We start from the raw sequence: 19,337 nt of genomic DNA, 5'->3' as shown, positions 1-19,337 counted from the left end.
TGTTTTATAATAAATTATTAAATGATTTTCTTATAATAAATAATAAAAAATAAAATTTCGGTTTTGCTGTTTTTTAATTATCACCCGATTTTACTCTTATAATTAATTTTAATTATTAATCTGCTCCTTTTTAAAATTTTGCTTATGGTATTCACAAATATAAATTCGGTATCATAAAATAATTATTGGACATATAAAAAAAAAGATGCAAGAAGGGCATATTTTGTTTTTCCTATAAATTATATAAATCAGAGGGATTCGAGAGAAAGGCGGAGGGGAGAAGGGCGCGCGAAACGACTTCCCTCCGTCAAACTTTGAAATGGAGCCTTCCTCCTCCTCCACCCCATCCTCTCCTCAGCACAGGCCAGCTGCTAGCTTCGCAACCCAGGCCGATGCCCTCCTCCGCAAGAATCTTACCTTGCAGAAGCGAAACCTCAAGAACAACGTATGCATCATATCCTTTCCGGTCCTTATCTGCGTCCTTCTCGTCGTTCTCCAAGGGATCATCGATAAAGAACTTGATAAACCGGAAAACCGCTGCGGATGCGCTTGCGTTGAATCCGGAGCAGGAAACGGCAGCTGTCGACGCGTCTGCGGGATCCAGTACTCTACCATGGACCAAGTCGGCTTCTGTTCCATCCCCAATCCGCCCAGATGGTCTTCGCTGCTCCAAGTTCCGCTGCCCGAATACCGTGCGGTACGGATGCCGGATTCGACGTTCTCCACCGACTGGCCGGATAAGTCCTGCAGATCCAACGGCTCGTGTCCCGCCACCGTGCTCATCACGGGCCAGAATCGAACTCTTTCCGAGAGTACAGCCATTGAAAAACTTCAATTATTGCTATGCTTATTGAGTTTTACAAGAAGACACAGTTTCATGGCTAAAAATTCTTTATAATTTGTTTATAAATGAATAATTATATGTTCATTTGTTCTAGGTTTAGCGGGGCATTTCTTCAGGGAAGCCACTTCTTTGGATTCCTTGGATTATCTGGATGCTCTATCTTCAGTGGCTCCTGTGAGTTCTATTGGTAGCTGATGCTCTCGTTATGGTAGTTATAGCTGTTTGTTATTTCTTTGTGTAATTTCGCAATGTCACAGGGGACGGATGCTCCTACCGGACTTTTGCAGTTTATTGAGCCTGCTTTTGCCTCTGATACGCCGTTGTATCTTCTTCAACCTCACTGCAGGACCAGTTCGATGAATGCGGTTACTGTTAAGTTTGAGAACGTAACACTGCAGAAAGGTTTGGTACATCATACCTTCGATTTCTCGAAATTTTTTGGCTTCAAGTAAAGATTTAACTCAAGTAGGATTTGGTAAAAACTTTAAATCCAGATTAGTTAATCTTTAGTGCATTAAGGCCTGGAAATTGCTTGGTATGCCAACTGTTAATTGTTATGTAATCATGTCAATTGTGAGATCTAAAAAATGTTGGATTAAATCCATAACAGAGCTAAAATAAGATTCCAAACAGTTGGATTTAGAGTTCCCGAAATTCAGCTGGCCTAACCAAATAACCAGTTATAGTTTAATGCTTATAATTTGATTGGTGCTTCAGTCATGGAAGAATCTGATGGTTTCAGTTAGTATTCTACCTCTTTTTCTTCCTATTAGATGGCTACATGTAGACTTACTTTTTAGGCATTTCCGTTTTTTTTTTTGATTTTGTGCGCGCAGTTTACTTACAGAGAACGAACTCTTTACTGCACTGCAATAAAGAAAAAATCGTCTGGATGCTTGCCTGAACATGAACTAGGGCTTAATCTTTGATACGTTTCTTTTAGTATTATTTAAATGATTTGTCTGTTTGAGATCCTGCATAAAAGAGATTAGATTTGCTTTGCGTTGTTTGTCTCAAGATCATTGTTTCTGTAAATCGAACAGTTACTGGGCCTAATTTTGTTGATTTTTGTTACTAACAATCACTAAAGTAAGTCACTGACCACTTAATTATGCATATTTACGAACTCGGTGATAGTAGCTGAGTAGGATATTTTCCGGTAAATCCTAACTCCGTCCTTCATTATCGGAACAGATGTGAAATGCGTACAGGGCTTATCTTTGTGGCTTGATAATGCATCAGAAGTAAATAATGAATTATACAAAGGTTATCAGCAAGCAAATGCAGATCGAAAGTCTAATGAATTTGTTGCAGGTTATCTTTAGCTCTTTGATTACTATTGCTAGTTTTCATGTTCGCTAAATGATTTGATTCTGAAAGTCTCATTTACCACGTGCAGCTTTTGACTTCTCAAACACTAGTGAGAATGCTTTCAATGTTAATATTTGGTACAATTCAACCTACAGGAATGACAGTACGCAACAGCTGCTTCATCCTCACCCAACTGCGAACAGGTCCGCGTCCCTCTCGCCGGCGGCATTGCAATAACTGTGACCACCAAGCACTAGCCCCCCCCTTAAGTCGACACGCCACATACTTGACCTGTTTTTCCGACTCAATCTCCATATAATCAAAGAAGTTTTCTACTGACCTCTCCCAATCGAGATAATCCTCGATGTGTAGCCTCCCATCAAAGAATGGGATATCCAACTTCACCCGGAATTCTCCCTGATGTCGGTCTCGCGCATTATACCGCCGGGGGCGACGGTCTCCAAGTTCTGCGTCTGAATCTGAAAATCCTTCCGGCAGCTGACTTCCTCGATCCTCCTCTGAATCTGAGAACTCCGGAGGCAATGTTGGTCGTCGTCGACCACGAGTCTGAAATCCCCTGTTATCTTCAGGAGGTGTGATGATCGGTGGTACAGGCCTTCCCGTTCGCAACGGTATTTCTCCCATTCGCGCCACAGGTGGTTCACGACGAAACGCAGCGGTGAGACGCTCCACCGCCGCTGCTATTTCATCCAACCGTTTCTCGACTCCAGCGTGCGCAGCCCAAAGCGCCTCCAGACTTCGGTTGTCTTCGCTCGTCGCACGCTTGCTGGACTCTGCCATCTCTCCAAGCCGCTGGCTCTGATACCAAACTGATGTGGTATACGAAGGAAGAAGCAGGTTCACAAGTAGTTTAACTAAGGAAGGCAATGTAACAGTAATGGCACTAGCCAAAGTTTGTATATCATCAACTAACTGATTCATCTTCTCGGTAGAGAAGAAATACAGGGAAGAAGAAGCAAAAATAGCACTAAAGAGAAAAGGCGCAGGCAGGCACAGACCTGCACTCGGCTATTAGAGGCAATAAACTTAGTGGAGCAGCCACTACTAACTAATCCTGCATTTACTTTAGTTAAGCTAATATAATAAATAAAACTAAGTTTAAATAATACTTGAAATGGCGCCTAAAGATTGATGCACCACATCATACGTGAGTGTCGCACTAGTTCGTATGCTACGCTCGGTTAATATGGTACACATTACTTTCCATTTTTGTTTAGTCCTAGTCATTATTAGTTATGTTCATTGAACAGAGTATTTCTTAGCAATATGAATGAATTAGATTTAACTCACCAAAGCTGTCAATTTTAGAAACGTTCCAAAAAGTTTGGGTCATTACTCATTTTCACGTTCTAACATTTTTTTAATAATTAAAGTTTCGCTCATCTAACTATTAGATTTTATTATAGACTGCTAAACCAAAACTAGTCCTCAAGGGTTCTATTAAGTATTCACTATGTTGCACGGATACTCCTATTTACGAGGCGTGTTGTATCGGACATGTGTCGGATACGGATACGCCTCCGATACGGCACAAATAAGTGTCGGATACGGCTTTGCCGTGTCCAATTAAAATATTATTTAAATTTAACTGGACACGCATATCCGATACACGTGTCCTATTAAAAAAACGAAAAAAAAGCGGAGCCGCAATTTACCCTATTCATTTTGGCTTTTCGGCGTTTGCGCTCAATATTCATATTCATTTATGCGGCTGAAATATTTCAAAGAGCTAGGTTTTTGGTTTCCATTTGAAGGACTTGTTTGGTAGCAGGATTTGAGCAGGATATAACCTAAATCCTATCAAACAGCTGAAATGAAAACTTTAATCCTACGTAATCTTAAATCTCATTTCTCCGCATTATACCTTAAAATCAGGATTTAGTAAATCGTGGTATTAGGTGAATTTAACTTAAACAAGTAAATCTCACAAACTCTTCTTCTTTTTCACACATTGACTTCCTTACTTCTTTGTGTGTTGAGGTTTTTGGGAATTTGGGATACGAGAATTTGAGGGAGAAAGTCAATGGTTTCAGATTTTAAATTATTAATTCTATATATATTAAGGGGAATTTGCATATATGGAACTCGAAAAATTAAAATAAAATAAAAAATAACACCCACCATAAAATCCTGACTATTAAGGGAAATCAAATAAACAAAAATAATTACAATATATAGGTTTCCTTACTGGCAAAGTTTAGGCAAGCCGAAATTGTCAAGTGAAATGGTTTTCTTCTATCAAGCAATCTTCTACAATGTTCTTTCCTTTGTGCGAGGGGAGCTAGCGATGGAATTGGGGATCACTTCATGCTTTCCAAAACAACACCAAATAAAGTTTTTTGAGGGAAGAGTGGCTGCTTTGCATCATGCTTTGAGATTTGTATTTGGTGATGATAATCATGGAGCTTTCTGTTGATGTATTGTTTTTGTTTGAGATTTGCTTATAGGCCTGTGGACAAGTGTTGATGATGCATCAATTAGGCTTTTTGTGATAATTACAAGCATATATTGAAAAAAAGAAAAAAAAAAGATGTTCTTTTTACATCCCTGTTAAAGATATTCTTTTAACATCCCTGTATGGTTGTATTTTTAATTCCTCTCTCCACTTCTTGTTTTCACCACTGAGTTTTATATTAAATTTGTTTAGGTAGTCCTAGCTTATATATCCTTTGATCGAATATGTTTCATCTGATTTATTCATTATTTCTATCTCATTTTGCAGGTCTCCAATGCATACCTTCAGTCCATAAAAGGTAATGGCACAATGATGCGGCTTGAATATGTCAAAGAAATGCCAAAGTCCGAAACACGAATCAGGCTCAATTTTTCTGCACTCCTCGGTGCATTATTCTTTACATGGATTGTTCAGTTACTTTTTCCCGTGAGTACTATGTGTTTCATTCAATATGTATTTATCAGCTTATATTCTGATTCACATCAACATTCAATTTAAATTTAAGGCTTTATTAATGATTGAAAAACATTTTTTTCTTGCATTGTACTCATTTTCTGGTTGGATGCAGGTTATGCTGACATATCTTGTTTACGAGAAGCAACAGAAGTTGAAAATAATGATGAAGATGCACGGTCTCAAGGATGGACCATACTGGCTAATATCTTATGCTTATTTTTTTGTACTTTCATCAGTTTATATGTTATGTTTTGTGATATTTGGCTCTCTTATTGGTAAGTATGTCTAAAGCTCATGAAATTTACATCTGCTGTTATGCAATATCTTAAATAAAGCTTTTTGTTTGACCTCAAGGATTGAAGTTCTTCACATTGAATGACTACAGCATACAATTTGTCTTTTATTTCATTTACATAAACCTGCAAATTGCCTTGGCCTTCGTTGCGGCATCATTTTTCTCTGATCTCAAGATTACTTCAGGTCAGTCATACCTCCAAGTTTTTTTAACTAGTTTTAGTTTATAATTTACGTCCATCAATTACCCTTGAACCGTTGGAATCTGATTTTGCAGTTGCTGCGTACATCTATGTATTTGGATCTGGTTTAATAGGACAATTTTTTTCCCGTTATTTAGTTGAAGATGATTCTTTCCCAAGTAAGTTTGACTTCATCAAAGTTATTATTTTTTACTGTTTTATATTCCAAAATTATAACTCTGAGCTTTCTTTTCTATTACTATTTCAGGACATTGGCTTGTAGTTATTGAGCTTGTTCCTGGATTGTCGTTACATCGTGGTCTTTATGAGTTTGGGCAGTACGCCTTCACTGGAGATAGTACAAACACATCCGGTATGCACTGGGGAAATTTAGGCGACAGCATGAATGGGTTGAAGAATGTTTTGCTTACCATGACCATTGAATGGCTCTTATTACTTCTGCTAGCCCATTATTTGGATCAAATTTCTTCCTTTAGCGTTGGAAGAAGAAACCCTGGCTTTAATTTGAAATGCATTGATAAGAAGGATCTGTTATCTTCTGTAAAATCAATGTTACAAAGACAAAGTTCCAAAGTTTTCATCGGAATTGATAGGCCTGATGTTGCTAAAGAGGTAATATCTATCATTCTTAGTTTGATCGAATACCTTTATTATTATTATTTTTTATTTAGAATATAACATGGAAATCCAATGTATCCTAAAAATTTAACCTAAAATCACTATCAATAGATTCGGGCGAGAATTTTTAGAACTAAAACAACTTAAATGGAATTCAGTTGTCCTTTATTTTGTTGACTTGATCAACTAATTCTTGCCCTCTTTCAACCCCGGCCCCGGTATAAAAATTAGGCTCCACAACTTAACATTAAATTTGATACTTCTAGATTCCTACTAGCTCTAAATGGCAAAGTAGTAATTCGCAAGTATAAATGCAGATCAGATGTGTTTCATGTCTCTTCAGATTTCAGTCTTTTTTGCACTGCATCTTGAATCTAACCTATTCCCGCTTCTTTCTTCTCTGATTATTCCAGAGAGAAGTAGTCGAACAATTACTTTTGGAACATAGCAACAATCACGCCATCATCTGTGATAACCTTAACAAAAAAATTCCCTGGAAGAGATGGAAGCCCTGAAAAACTTGCAGTGCAAGGTTTATCTCTTGCTGTTCCATCTGGAGAATGTTTTGGCATGCTTGGTCCTAATGGTGCAGGAAAGACTTCATTCATCAATATGGTCAGTTAAAAAATTCTCTTTTATCCCGTGACCCATCATGCTTCCGATCAACGGGTCAACCCAAAACCAAAGCAGGTCGGGTTCAGGTCGGGTCAAACAGTTTCAGGTTGGACCCGAACCCGACCCGTGATCCGATTTTGACAGCCTTGCTTAAACTTTACAGTCTTTCTTTTTTGTTTCTGCTATGTTAAAGAAAAACTTACCCTGTTCCTCCATACAGATGACAGGCCTTCTAACACCAACTTCGGGCACTGCATTAGTTGAGGGATTGGATATTAGGTCCAACATGGATGAAATATATGCAAGCATGGGGGTCTGCCCACAGCACGAGTGAGGCCTTTACTGTTCTTCGAATTTCGTTATTCTTTTTATAAATTATCACCTCTTTCATTTGTCATTATTTTGTTGCAGCTTGCTCTGGGAAACTCTAACAGGAAGGGAGCATCTATTGTTTTATGCTCGATTAAAGAATCTCAAAGGTGCTGCACTAATACAGGTAGTGATCATAAAGAGCGCACAGTTCTTAGTTAGGCACCAAAGTGGCAATTTTATGCATAACACTTAAAAAAAATCTTGATTATTTACTAAACTAATACTTTTCTATGTCTATTTTTTAAATTCTCACTCAAATATTGGAACTCATAATAAAATCTCAGCTCGTATTTTTTGTAATTATCAATTTCTTAGTTTATTTGATTGTGGCACATAGAAATACACATTATCAGTGATTTAGAGAGAGAGAGAGAGAGAGAGAGAGAGAGAGAGAATGCTAATTTCATAACTTTGATGTTATTTGATCAAATATTTTGTCCAGTCAACTTAATTTTTCGTCTTGGTTGCAGATTGAGGTTTTGTTTGGGACGTTGTTTTTTTGCTGCTTCTTAAAGCAACTTCTTAGTAAAAAAATAAATTTTTTTTGCATCAGAGAACTGCTTTGAGAAGTAATAGGAAAGCTGTCCGAAACAAAGCTTGAATTTAAGCGAGAAAGCAGCTTTTGTATATAGCTCTTGTAACTATACTTCTAAATGCATGTAAACTTTCATCCTTGTTTAAGAAGATAAATAAGAGCTGTCTTAGTAAATAATTAAGTTCAAACTTTTGCCTGCTTTCATCACTTAAAAGAAGGAAACATGCATTTGTAACATCAAAATGTGAAAATCTTTGCATGGTTACTTTCTGAAACCAATCGATCTCATCATTAAAAGGCTTTGGCATCCTGTTTTGTAGGCAGTGGAGGAATCCTTGAAGAGTGTGAATCTGTTTCATGGTGGAGTTGCAGACAAGCAAGTTGGGAAATATAGTGGCGGTATGAAGAGGAGACTTAGCGTTGCTATATCCCTAATCGGTGACCCCAAAGTAAGCCTAAACTTCTCATTTCTGTACTAATAATCATTAAATAAAAAAAAAAAGCTTATGATTTTATTTATTTTCATTGTATTTTTTTTCCTCAGGTTGTATACATGGATGAGCCAAGCACTGGGCTGGATCCAGCATCAAGAAACAACCTATGGAATGTTATCAAAAATGCAAAGAAAGATAGGGCCATTGTTCTTACAAGTACGGTATCCTTTCTTTTCCTTCTTCAATGTTCATTTAACTCTCTCTCTCTCTCTCTAATTAGACTAAATTAGTTCAATTCAATTAAAAATTAACTCGATATATGAATATTAAATACACAAATAATAAATTTGTTTAGAAATAATAGATTTGATTTTAAATTAATTTAAAAATCATTAAAATCAACAACTCTTTACTTTTTAGTGTAAACTTAAAATGAGCCAAAATTATAATATTCTATTTTGAAATTAAACTGATTAAACCGAAAATCCATCATATATTTTATGTAGTTATTTTATATAGCATTTTTGAAGAATTTTCTTAACTTTTTAATGTTCTTTTATTATAATATATTAAATAAATGTTTAAATATTTATTTAGTGTAGTTTAATGTTGAAATGCATCTATCTCAAATGGATTTAATATTTAAAAATATGAATAAATGACAATTAATTTAATATTTTAAAATTTTCTTTAAAATTTTCTTTTGCTACATCTCCTTCGTACCTGAGCTAATTTATTAGCATAAATTAATAAATTAAATTTTATCATAAACATTTATTAAGATTAATCCTAAATAAATGTGCATTGTATAAAAAAGTGTGTTTTAAATTTAAATTAGCTTAAGGGGTGATTAACAAAAGAATTTAAAAAAGAGCATATACGGAATATAATTATTCGGTTTCAATAGAAACCAAAACTTTAATGTTGTGTTTGTCTTGTTGACACATTTAGTTAAGCTATAAATATATCAATTAATAAAAACAGTTATTTTATTTAAAAATAAAAAATATATATTTAATTTCTTTTACAATATTAGATTTCTTAAATATTTAATAAAATTTTAAATTTAATTTCAAAAATATACTAATAAGTTATAATTAAAAAATAAATATAAGATAAATTTAAAACATAATCAATTAATTAATATGCAACGTGTTCATAAAATTTAAAACATAATTTCATTTATTTTTAATAATAATGCCATAATGCAAATTAAAAATCAGTTTCTTAAAAAATCTTATTGTGTTCTAGTTCCAGTTTTTTTTTTAAATCACATTGAGAGTAGAATTACAAGAATGGATCACATTTTCCGGTTTCTATTAAAATTGGATAATTAAATTTCATATTTGCTCATTTTTTAAATTTTGTTATCAACCTAACTACTTAAACTAATTTAAATTTAAAACACATTATTTTTTTATAAAATTCCCTAACTAAATTCCCTTAAATTTTTTTTTTTTGTTAGATCAGAAAGTTGCTTTCATTCTAATAAATTCATTCTGTTATTGATTAGACTTTCCACTGATTTCAGCGCATTCCATGGAAGAAGCAGAGGTGCTCTGTGACCGCCTTGGTATTTTTGTAACTGGAAGTTTGCAATGCATAGGGAATCCAAAAGAGGTAAGCCACCAGGGTTCAAGTCTCTCCTCTCAGGAGTGTAATATCATCTTGGATTTAGATGTGTCAAAATGGGTAGACGGATCAAATTAGAGTCTAACCTGAAATTGATTTGATCCGAATCCAATCAATTCAAATTTAATCCGTTTAATAAATAGGCCAAAAACATCACCTAATTCCAACCCATTTCATAAACAAGTCGACTTGAACCTAAAATTTTTGAGTTTAATTGACGGGTCATGTCTATTATTGACACCCCTACTTGGATTGGATGTATATGCACTCAAAAAAAAAAAAAATTATGTTTACTTTGAAAGAAAAAAAATATGGAACAAAATTTTATGGGATTTAAAATATTAAAAAAATAATAATTTTTGAATATATCAAAACATCTATTTGTTTTCGAATCTCATGCTTGTAGCCCACTCAACCCTTAGCTTGCCTAAATCCATCTAAATCAGTCCCCTAATTGTGTTCACGTGCACCACCCAACATCTCTCATTGCATCCCCAGCCGTTGCACCCTAGCCCATGAGAAATTATTCTGTGCGCAGCAGACATAAAATGGCATATAGAGACCAACCAGAATGTGCCATGTCAACAATACCGAGCCGCAATACCGAGAAGTAACGAGCCGCAGTTCCGAGCAAGGGGTGACATGATGCATTTTGATTGGTCTCCAGACAGCGTTCAACGTCCGCACAGAATAATTAATCCTAACCCACATCGGTCTAAATCCCTCGCTCCCAAACACGTATTTTCACAACCCTCACCACCTCACCTATGTTTTTTTTTTTTTTCAGCCACATTGCCTTCTTCGTTGTCGCACACTAGCCAGCATCTGGTTAAATTCCTTAGCCCCTAATACTCATTTGTTTGCACAGACTAACCATCCCACATGTTTCATTGCCCCTACACTGCATCATCTTCCCTCACCACTTATAAAATTTTATTGAAGTACAACTATATAAAATTCTTTATTAATCAATTGCAGTTGAAGGCAAGATATGGAGGCACCTATGTGTTCACAATGACCACATCCTCAAATGAAGAGGAAGAAGTAGACTTATTAGTTCAAAAACTGTCACCGAATGCTAAGAAGATTTATCAAATCTCAGGAACTCAGAAGTACGAATTGCCAAAACAAGAGGTCAAAATTGCTAATGTTTTCAGAGCAGTGGAGCACGCAAAGGTAAGTTTCACTGTTCAGGCTTGGGGCTTAGCCGATACTACCTTAGAGGACGTTTTTATTAAAGTTGCAAAAGGAGTTCCATCACATGATAATGCGCTTATATGATTCATCTTTGTATTCTTATTTATGATGATTTTTTTTTAAGTATTAATAATTTGAATCCTTCATTAATGTTTAGAGTCAATGAACATAAGAACTCCCTCTCTTAAGACTATCGCTAACAGCCTCACCAAACCCTTTTTCGGACCTTTGCTAGATAACAAGTCTTTCTAACATTTGACTCTATTTCATGGCATCATACATATCAACATACATAATAGAATAAGTCGAAATTGGTGCATGGGTTTGAAAAAATGATAAAAATAAAACGGTCAATGCTGAAAACAATTTCAAAAATAAAAATTAAACATAAAACAGAAGCCCTTGTTGTTCTATTCCAAATAAATAATTATATTCAAGACAACAGCAGGAACCAACCAGTGGTGCAACAACATTGAAAATTGACAAGAAATTTCTCAAGGCTTAAGTAGAAGGGAAAGACCGACCTTAGAGCTTTTCTCAATGGCCTTTGTGTCGACCTCAGCAGAGAGGGTTATCAACGATTTGGGCCTCCATTGGTGCTGGATTAAAGCGCTGGCCTTGCCATAGTTGTTGAAGCGGGCCTTGATTGTAGTAATGGGATCCAACGCATGCTGAGTCCCAAAGGTTAGAGTGTTCTCATTGGAAGAAAAGCTGTGAGTTAACTCTGCCCCAACTGCAGTGCTTGTGAGTGGGCTCACGAGATGGTAATAGGAAGCAGTCAGATTATCTCCTTTGTCGCTACTGTAGCAAGAGAATGAATGTCTTCACTTTAGCTTTCAAGACAAAAATTTAGGATCTCAAAACAAAATCAACGATTTTAATGATCAATGCATTATAAATTTTGATTAAGGTCGTCTACGACCAGCCGAACTCCAAACGACTATAAAGTGTAGCTGTTTTGCTCCATTCGAACAGCAAAAAAATCACTAATCGGTAGAGAGTGAACAGTGCGACGCCAATATTAGCATGTTGCACTGTTCACCTATGCAATTTTTCTGTCTCAATCAGATTTGCAGAAGAAATGCACGAAAGAGGAGAATATTATCTTCACAGAGGCGCACAAAATAGAGTTCGATTGGACATGAATCACGGTATTTTTGAGTTTCACTGCATTTTGGAGTGAAAAATGAAATTTTCGGTTGGAGATGCCCTAAATACTTATACATGACACTCATTCCATAGCAAACTTGATCATTTCAAGACCCATCCTAACGGTGAATTATTACGTCTGGTCACCGGACGTCTGGACATCCAATCCAGATGCGCCACATCACCCAAATATACTGGGACCTGATGTATTTTGGTGATGTGGCGCATCTGGATTGATGTCCGGACGAATCCGGACACCGGACGTAATAATTTGCCCATCCTAACAAATTTTCGGTCTAAAAATTCTTTTATCTTTTAAAGAAGCAGAAAAAGCTAAGCGAGTTACTCACAGGATTAAAGAAGCAATAAGGTCTTCATTGGTGAGGTTCAGAGCAGCGTTGTACTTGGTGAAGTTTCCAGTAGCTGTATCCAGTGATACATCAGCACCAACGGCTAGTTTATTTGAGCCGATTGATCCAGAAAAGTTAACAACAGGGTTGGCAGTCAAGCCCAGACTGGCACTAATACCAGTATAATCATGCAGGTACTGTAGCTCAACCTGAAATTTAAGAGAAAGTGAAGAGTGAACAAATGGGCCTTATTAAATAGTTGCAAGGTTAGAAAAAAGAAATAAAAAAATTGAAAATTAACCTTGCCAGATTTCTGGTCTGGTAAAACAAAACTGATGATTGTTTTTAAACCAGGAGTCGCAAGTTCATCAATGGTAAATGTAGTCAAAACCTGGGAAAAGTAGAACATTGGAAGTTATAATCCCACCAGCTAAAAAACACAATTGGAAAAACTCATGTTTTTTAGGAGAATTATATGTGTAGCACCCAAATCTTGCATATTTATAAAACTAACTAAGAATGATTTTTTAGTACAAATTTTATAATTCAGAAATTTTGGTACTAAACAGTTATTTTAAAAAGCAGGAAGGCTGTCCCAAACAAAGCCTAAATCTTGAAGAGAAGAACAAAAATCCAACAAATATTTTTGCTTTCATTAAATTCACAATAAGTTGACAATACAGGCGTAATATGAATTTGCTAGTGCATCCTTTGTTAAGGTGTTATATATGAAATAAAGAAAATTTGGGACGTATGGTTGTTATTTTTCTTAATTGTTTACGGAATATTTACACACATAAGACCAAAAACTTTTCTCATTTACAAAATTAATACTCATATAATTTTTTTTTAGAAAGTGGACAATGAATTATGTGATTTTGGTGTGAGCTTTTTATATTTGAGTGTGAATATAATAATCGGAGGTAAGAGGATGTTATTTTTTTATATGAGATGCACAAATAGCTCATCTTATGGAGAAATTATTCTTTGCAGTCCATCCAGACTCGAATGAGAACACGTAACGTCATTTTTTTGCTATATACCGATCAGTACTTGAGGACATGGCGCATTCTGATTTGACTTTGGACCATTCGGTGACAAAGAATAATTTTTCCATCTTCTGATCGCTCTTCAGACTTATTGAGAATGTGCATCTCTATTAAAATGAAAAAAAAAAAAAAAAACACGCAAACAAACGCTGAATAAATGATAGTCTTACATTGGATTCTGAGTTGGCTTTCAAATCGACAGTGACATTCTTGCTCTTCAGCTGTGACTGTAACTCACCCAAGATGAAATCATTTTTCTTTGTCCCTGTGGCGGTTATGACCTGCAACATGAAACAACAGGATACAAATTTAATAAAAAGGAGGCTAAAGCAAGAAAAACAGAACAAAAAGATTATTTCAGATGATGGGATTTATAATTATCAAATTTATTTTGATATGAGGGCTTAATTATATATTGTGCTCGCATTAAAATAAATCTAATGATTATAAAATTCCTTATGATCAAATCTGAATTAGAGTATCCTAACATTCTGGATTCAATTTGAAATCCCAGCTTTCTTTTTGCAAAATCACACATTTCATTAAGGGCATCTCCAACTGAAAACTTCATTTTTTTCACGGCAAAGTAACGCAAAACTCCAAAATTGGAGTGGTGATGCTCCAATCAAACGCCATTTTAGGTGTTTTTGAGAAGGTATTGATCGCTCTCCTTTCGCGCGTTTTTCCGGTTGAGAGCAAAAAATGACGTGAGTGAACAGTTGGCGTCCCATTGTTCACCTGCAATTAAATGGCGGAAATTTTCGCGTTCGGTTGGAGGGACGGAACGACTCCATACACTTGTTTAGCGTTCGGTTGGAGATGACCTAACAAAAAATGTATTATAAATGCTATAGCAAAGAATTGGATGATCAATTTTGTTTAGGCTTAGTTAGGGATTATTCTAGTTATATATTGGATTATTTCTAACATTTTATTTAATTGATTCAATTATCCTTTCATGGAGATTATCTTATTTTATTTTGATGGTAATATTTAAATCTTTATGAAATTTTTTTCTAAATTTAAATTTGAATTAATTAGAATACACTATGTAACATTGCAACATGAATAGAAATATGAATGCATTGTAAATAATTAACATACTGTGAATTGAAAATTAGAGCTATATTCACTTTTCCCAAAAATTCCCTTAATATAATCCCTTCTCTCTCATCTCTCACATCACATCCTCTATCTCTCTAGGAATAACTTTCGCAATTCCGAGACTCACTATATGAGAAAATTATTTTGTGCGTAATCCGAATGTGCTCGGAGGCGAATCCGGGCATGCCACATCACCAGGGCCCAGTGCATCCGGTCGCATGGTGCATCCGGATTCGTCTCTGAATACATTCGGATTCCGCACAAAATAATCTCTCCACTATCTGAGGCACTTCACTCCCATGTTGCAAAAATCCAAGAACAAAACTCTCTCTCTCTCTCTATATATATATATATATATAATTTCCCAGTATGCTGATCCTTTTACCCAATTGTTTTCTCTCTAACAGCCTGAATCATCTCTCTCTTCATTAAGAGTGAATTCAAATAGAAATCAAATAATTCAAGGGCCATTTGAAAGAAAAAAGACCCTCATTAATCTGATGACACGATAACCATTTTGTAGATCTTTTAAAAAATAGAATCAGAAAAATCTACAAAAATTAATAATATAAAAAATTAATTACTACCATTAATCGCATATCCATAATACACATCCCTCTTTAATTCCGTAGAGATTTCATCACATATTTCACTGTCCTATTGATATAATAGGAAACTCCAACCTTGGTCATCCAATTGTAGTGGTCCACCATTAAAATCCCCTATTTTTTCCTTCATTCATAGACACAAAGCTTTAGTCCTTAAAACGTACCATCCTTTTACATCTATATGCTTAAACAGAAGGCTCACCAACAAATCATCCATTCAATTCTGAATATTTTTTTGTTTACCCAAAACATATTTTTAATGAATAAACACTACACGCTTCATCAGTCAAATTTCCTATTTTTATTGTGCAGGTATAGCTCAGTTTGTCCACCTTACATGCCCAATGGAGAACTTAAATTTGAAAATCTTCCTTATCTTTTTTGACAAGCTTTCCATACATCTATAAATAACAACTAAAAGATGGACATAAACACCTTCACTAAAATAGCAATTCTATGGCTTATTTTTCAGCACTTGAAGTTTTACAGTGGTTTTTACATATTTACTTTGGAGTGGAATACTCTACCATTGTAATTATTCTAGCAATTATAACCAATTAAGTTGGTTTCCCAAGCATTTCATCTCTTTACTGTCTTTTTTCTAAAAGATTCTTCCTAAACCTTGAAAAAGACAAGTTATAGGATTGATTCATGAATCCCATAAAAAGGATCATGGTTTCTTCTCCTTAATCCAAAAGGGTGCATGAGAGTATTTTACTTTATCCTTGAAGAAGCCAACAGACAAATAACCTAGTGTATGCTTGGAGAATAGGCATAGCTTTGATTAAAAAGGCATTTAATTTGCATATTCATTATTTCACAAATTTTCACTCTTCTTTGAATTAATCTTTGGATTGAGACAAATACATACCTTAAAAAGCATAGCAAAATACTTCTAAGTTTTGTGACTGCTTTTATCCCAATGCATGCCCCTTCCTATTGGGTCTAAACAAATGCCAACAATTGTGAATGTTGATCATTAACCTAACTAAACAACATCAATTGGTTATATTATTGATGGAGAAAGTTTGCCACTAGTCATTATGCGACATTTATAAAGCTTAGGATTTACAAATCTTCTGATTAGGCATTATGCATCGTAAACTTCATTGATGGATAATTCATTTGCAAATGCACATTACTAATGTGGCAAATTGTAAGTAGGTATCATATTCAGATTTCATATTTGATAAACAAATACATGCATCTATTACACATATACATAAAGAAGATAGGTAACAAGAAGCTTTTAAGCTTGTCCTTTCAGCAACAAGGATTGGGGGCCAGATTACTCCAATTATTTAAATTTGTTCTGCATTGCTTTACTCTAAATCTCGAAAAAACTAAATCTAGGGATTTGACATATTTAACTTAAATTGGAAATACAAACTCCAATCGCAAATTCCTTTTCTCCTTCACATGTTGATGGCCCCATTAATATGTTCTCCTAGTGAACTCCTGTAAAAAATTCTTTCCTCAGCACATTGTCAGTCTTGTCAATGTCTTCAACTAGTAAGCTCCCATTCCAACTTCCTCTTATCATTCACACGCTATCAATTGTGTCAATGTCTTCTCCTATCAAGCTCCCACCAAGGCTTTGCTGATTTTCAGAAGTTTCCAAGAATTGGGTAGGATCAAAGGGGGGCGAAGAAGAGGTTATATTTAATATTTATATACCATAACTAAATTAGCATTTTAAGTAATTAGGTATTTAAGCTTAAATAGCTCAATTAAACAAAACTAATGTTTTAATCATTTTGACTAAACTCTTAACTAATTTTTATTTAAGCTTAATAAATAGTCAATTTGTAATTAATCATACTCATAACCATTAGTTAAATATTTTGATATAATTACCATTAAGCATTAATATACCTTTAATATTATTAAATATATCCTTAATTCTAAATAGTATAATAAAAGCAGTCATTTCTTAATCAATTTTTTATTATTAATTATTTTGTTTAATTATGTTTCTGTAAACGTTTATATAACTATTTAATCTTCTATTCATTCAAATTCTAAAATTCCTAAATCCTGAAAAAAAAAACTGCCAATAATTAAGCAGGATTCAACCAGACTTAGCATCCATCATGCTATACAATTTTCAGGATAAAACACCCAGAATTTACGAAATCCAGAGTTACAGAATTTACTGAATCTTATTGAATTAAATCCTGCTTGTAGCCAAATATTCCATTACTTTCATTCCTGCTTAAAATACAAGGCAATCTGTTAACAAGAAAATCACCAGAATTCGCAGGAAGGACCAGTAAGATTTACTAACATGATCACACTGCTCAATCAATAGGAAAATTTAATGCTAGCGGAATAATAAACTTAGCCGACAAACGAAGCCATCAATTTAGAAAACTCACTACTCCATTTGCCGTGTAGGTCGTGACAGAGAACTTCTGATCGGTTAAAAAATCCTTGTACAGAAGATCTGACAGTAACAGGAACAAACAAATCAAAAGCTAATGGAAAATAAAACCGTCATTAGAAGAGACAAACAAAGAGAGAGAGAGAGAGAGAGAGAGAGAGAGAGAGAGAGAGAGAGAGAGAGAGAGAGATATGAGAAATTAGGAAAACCTCTAGCCTTCTTGCCGATCTCCGAGTAGAGACCAGGACCCATCTTACCAAGATTAGGAACCGCGAGCCTTTAGATACAGCGAGAAGAACGAAGGGGAAATGAGTGGCCTCTGAGAAGAAAGGGAAAATGCAGACGGGAGATATTTATAGAGGTACTTGAAGGCCGGGCCGAGGCGGCCAACAAAAACCCTAATGTCTCGTACGCTTAATTTTTTTATTTTTGGATATTTACGAAAACTAAATTTGACTAAAATAAGAAACACGGATTGAGAACTTTTTCATAAATTTTTAACTTCTGGGTGAGAATATAAAAAATAAAAGTAGGCAAAATTTTATGTAATTTATATATTTAATACATAAATATTTATATTTATTTATATAACATTTTCAAAGTTTAATCAATTTTTTTTTAAATAAATATGAATGATAGTTTTTATATAATTTAAAATGTTAGCTCTTATATAAATTAATATAAATATTTAATTATTAGATATATAAAGCATAAAAATTCTATGATATATCTATAAACTCCTTATATATATATTACAATTCATGAATTTTCATTGTTTTCATTTTAGAATATATGGAAATCATTATTTTTGACTTATTATTATAAATACATATTATATTATTATAGTTTATGAATTTATTAATTATAAATGCATTCAAACTTGTTATTATTCTCAATCATGTTAATCAATATCCTTTCTTCATGATTAGTTTTATTAATGAGATTTTTAACCTTTCTAATGATGGTTTACTCATCCAAAGCTCTTCTTTGAAAAATTATTTAATTAGCCATAGCTATCATATGCTTGATAAGGGACCTTTTTTTTTAAAAACAAATTATTCACATGAGAATATAAAATTTTATCTTCCCCTAATATTTGCATCAAATTAATCCAATATTTCATACGAAGAGCTTCGATAAGACACATTGATAGGTGAAAAAAATAAATATTTCCAAATCTATTATATGATGGGTGAAAAATATAAGAAAATTATAACGAATATAAATATATTTATAAAGCAAATAATTCCAAATACCCCCTAAATAAAAAAAAAATAATAATAAAACTACTAATATTCATAATCTCTAAGCACTAAAGCAAAGAATTCTTCCTCCATTCTACCTCTTCCAAATTGAAAGTCTCCAAAATTATAAATTTTTTTGGAAAAAACAAAGGCTCTATTAGTTATATACATAGCATGAAAATTTTACACAAATCCCCCTCAACTATGCAAATTATAAAAGTTCTCATTCTCATTTGAAAATTTTATTCTGCCTCCAACACAACTCTATTTTGTTTCACAATTAATCACTCATTTCATTGTGATTTGAAGGCTTAAAAAAGGAAGATATTAAGGTCCAAATTGACAACACTGGGAAGCTAACAGGTAGGGGAACAATGCAAAAGCCTGCGGGTTTTGAGCAATCCTACAGCATTCCAACTGGTTCAAATTTTAACAAAATAAGTGGATATTTTTTTGTTGTCTT

At 34.2% G+C, this 19,337-nt stretch overlaps 2 protein-coding genes across 2 annotated transcripts; one reads left to right on the top strand and one right to left on the bottom strand.

Moving 5' to 3' along the window:
- The first annotated feature begins 303 nt into the window (after positions 1-303).
- On the top strand, positions 304-11,071 carry LOC110100083 (ABC transporter A family member 7-like). Its single transcript, XM_020827477.2, is given in 19 exon segments — positions 304-812; positions 939-1,018; positions 1,102-1,246; positions 2,039-2,158; positions 2,244-2,331; positions 3,329-3,365; positions 4,899-5,057; positions 5,200-5,362; positions 5,442-5,567; positions 5,659-5,742; positions 5,832-6,196; positions 6,616-6,684; positions 6,686-6,817; positions 7,038-7,147; positions 7,229-7,313; positions 8,045-8,173; positions 8,269-8,374; positions 9,690-9,778; positions 10,769-11,071. Coding segments are annotated over 19 exon segments (2,883 nt in total). The 5' UTR covers positions 304-319.
- Positions 11,072-11,341: 270 nt separating this feature from the next.
- LOC110100098 (mitochondrial outer membrane porin-like) lies at positions 11,342-18,000 on the bottom strand. The gene is made up of 6 exons (XM_020827494.2): positions 17,840-18,000; positions 17,626-17,693; positions 13,706-13,816; positions 12,788-12,877; positions 12,487-12,695; positions 11,342-11,788 (listed from the first exon to the last, which is right to left on the bottom strand). Exons 1-6 carry the CDS (start codon positions 17,880-17,882, stop codon positions 11,482-11,484), a joined length of 828 nt encoding a protein of 275 aa, XP_020683153.1. The 5' UTR covers positions 17,883-18,000; the 3' UTR covers positions 11,342-11,481.
- Between the last annotated feature and the right edge of the window lie 1,337 nt (positions 18,001-19,337).

Source organism: Dendrobium catenatum, unplaced genomic scaffold, assembly GCF_001605985.2.
Source record: "Dendrobium catenatum unplaced genomic scaffold, ASM160598v2 fragScaff_scaffold_133, whole genome shotgun sequence".
NCBI classification, from domain to species: domain Eukaryota; kingdom Viridiplantae; phylum Streptophyta; class Magnoliopsida; order Asparagales; family Orchidaceae; genus Dendrobium; species Dendrobium catenatum.
Note: the sequence above shows the minus strand (reverse complement) of the source record. Positions and strands in the feature narration are given on the sequence as shown.

Coding starts and splice junctions, on each gene's coding strand:
- LOC110100098 (XM_020827494.2), bottom strand. CDS start 17,882: ATGGGTCCTGGTCTCTACTCGGAGATCGGCAAGAAGGCTAGAG. Junction 17,694..17,839: donor GATCGGCAAGAAGGCTAGAG/GTTTTCCTAATT, acceptor TGTTACTGTCAG/ATCTTCTGTACAAGGATTTT. Junction 12,878..13,705: donor AAGCCAACTCAGAATCCAAT/GTAAGACTATCA, acceptor TACTTTTCCCAG/GTTTTGACTACATTTACCAT.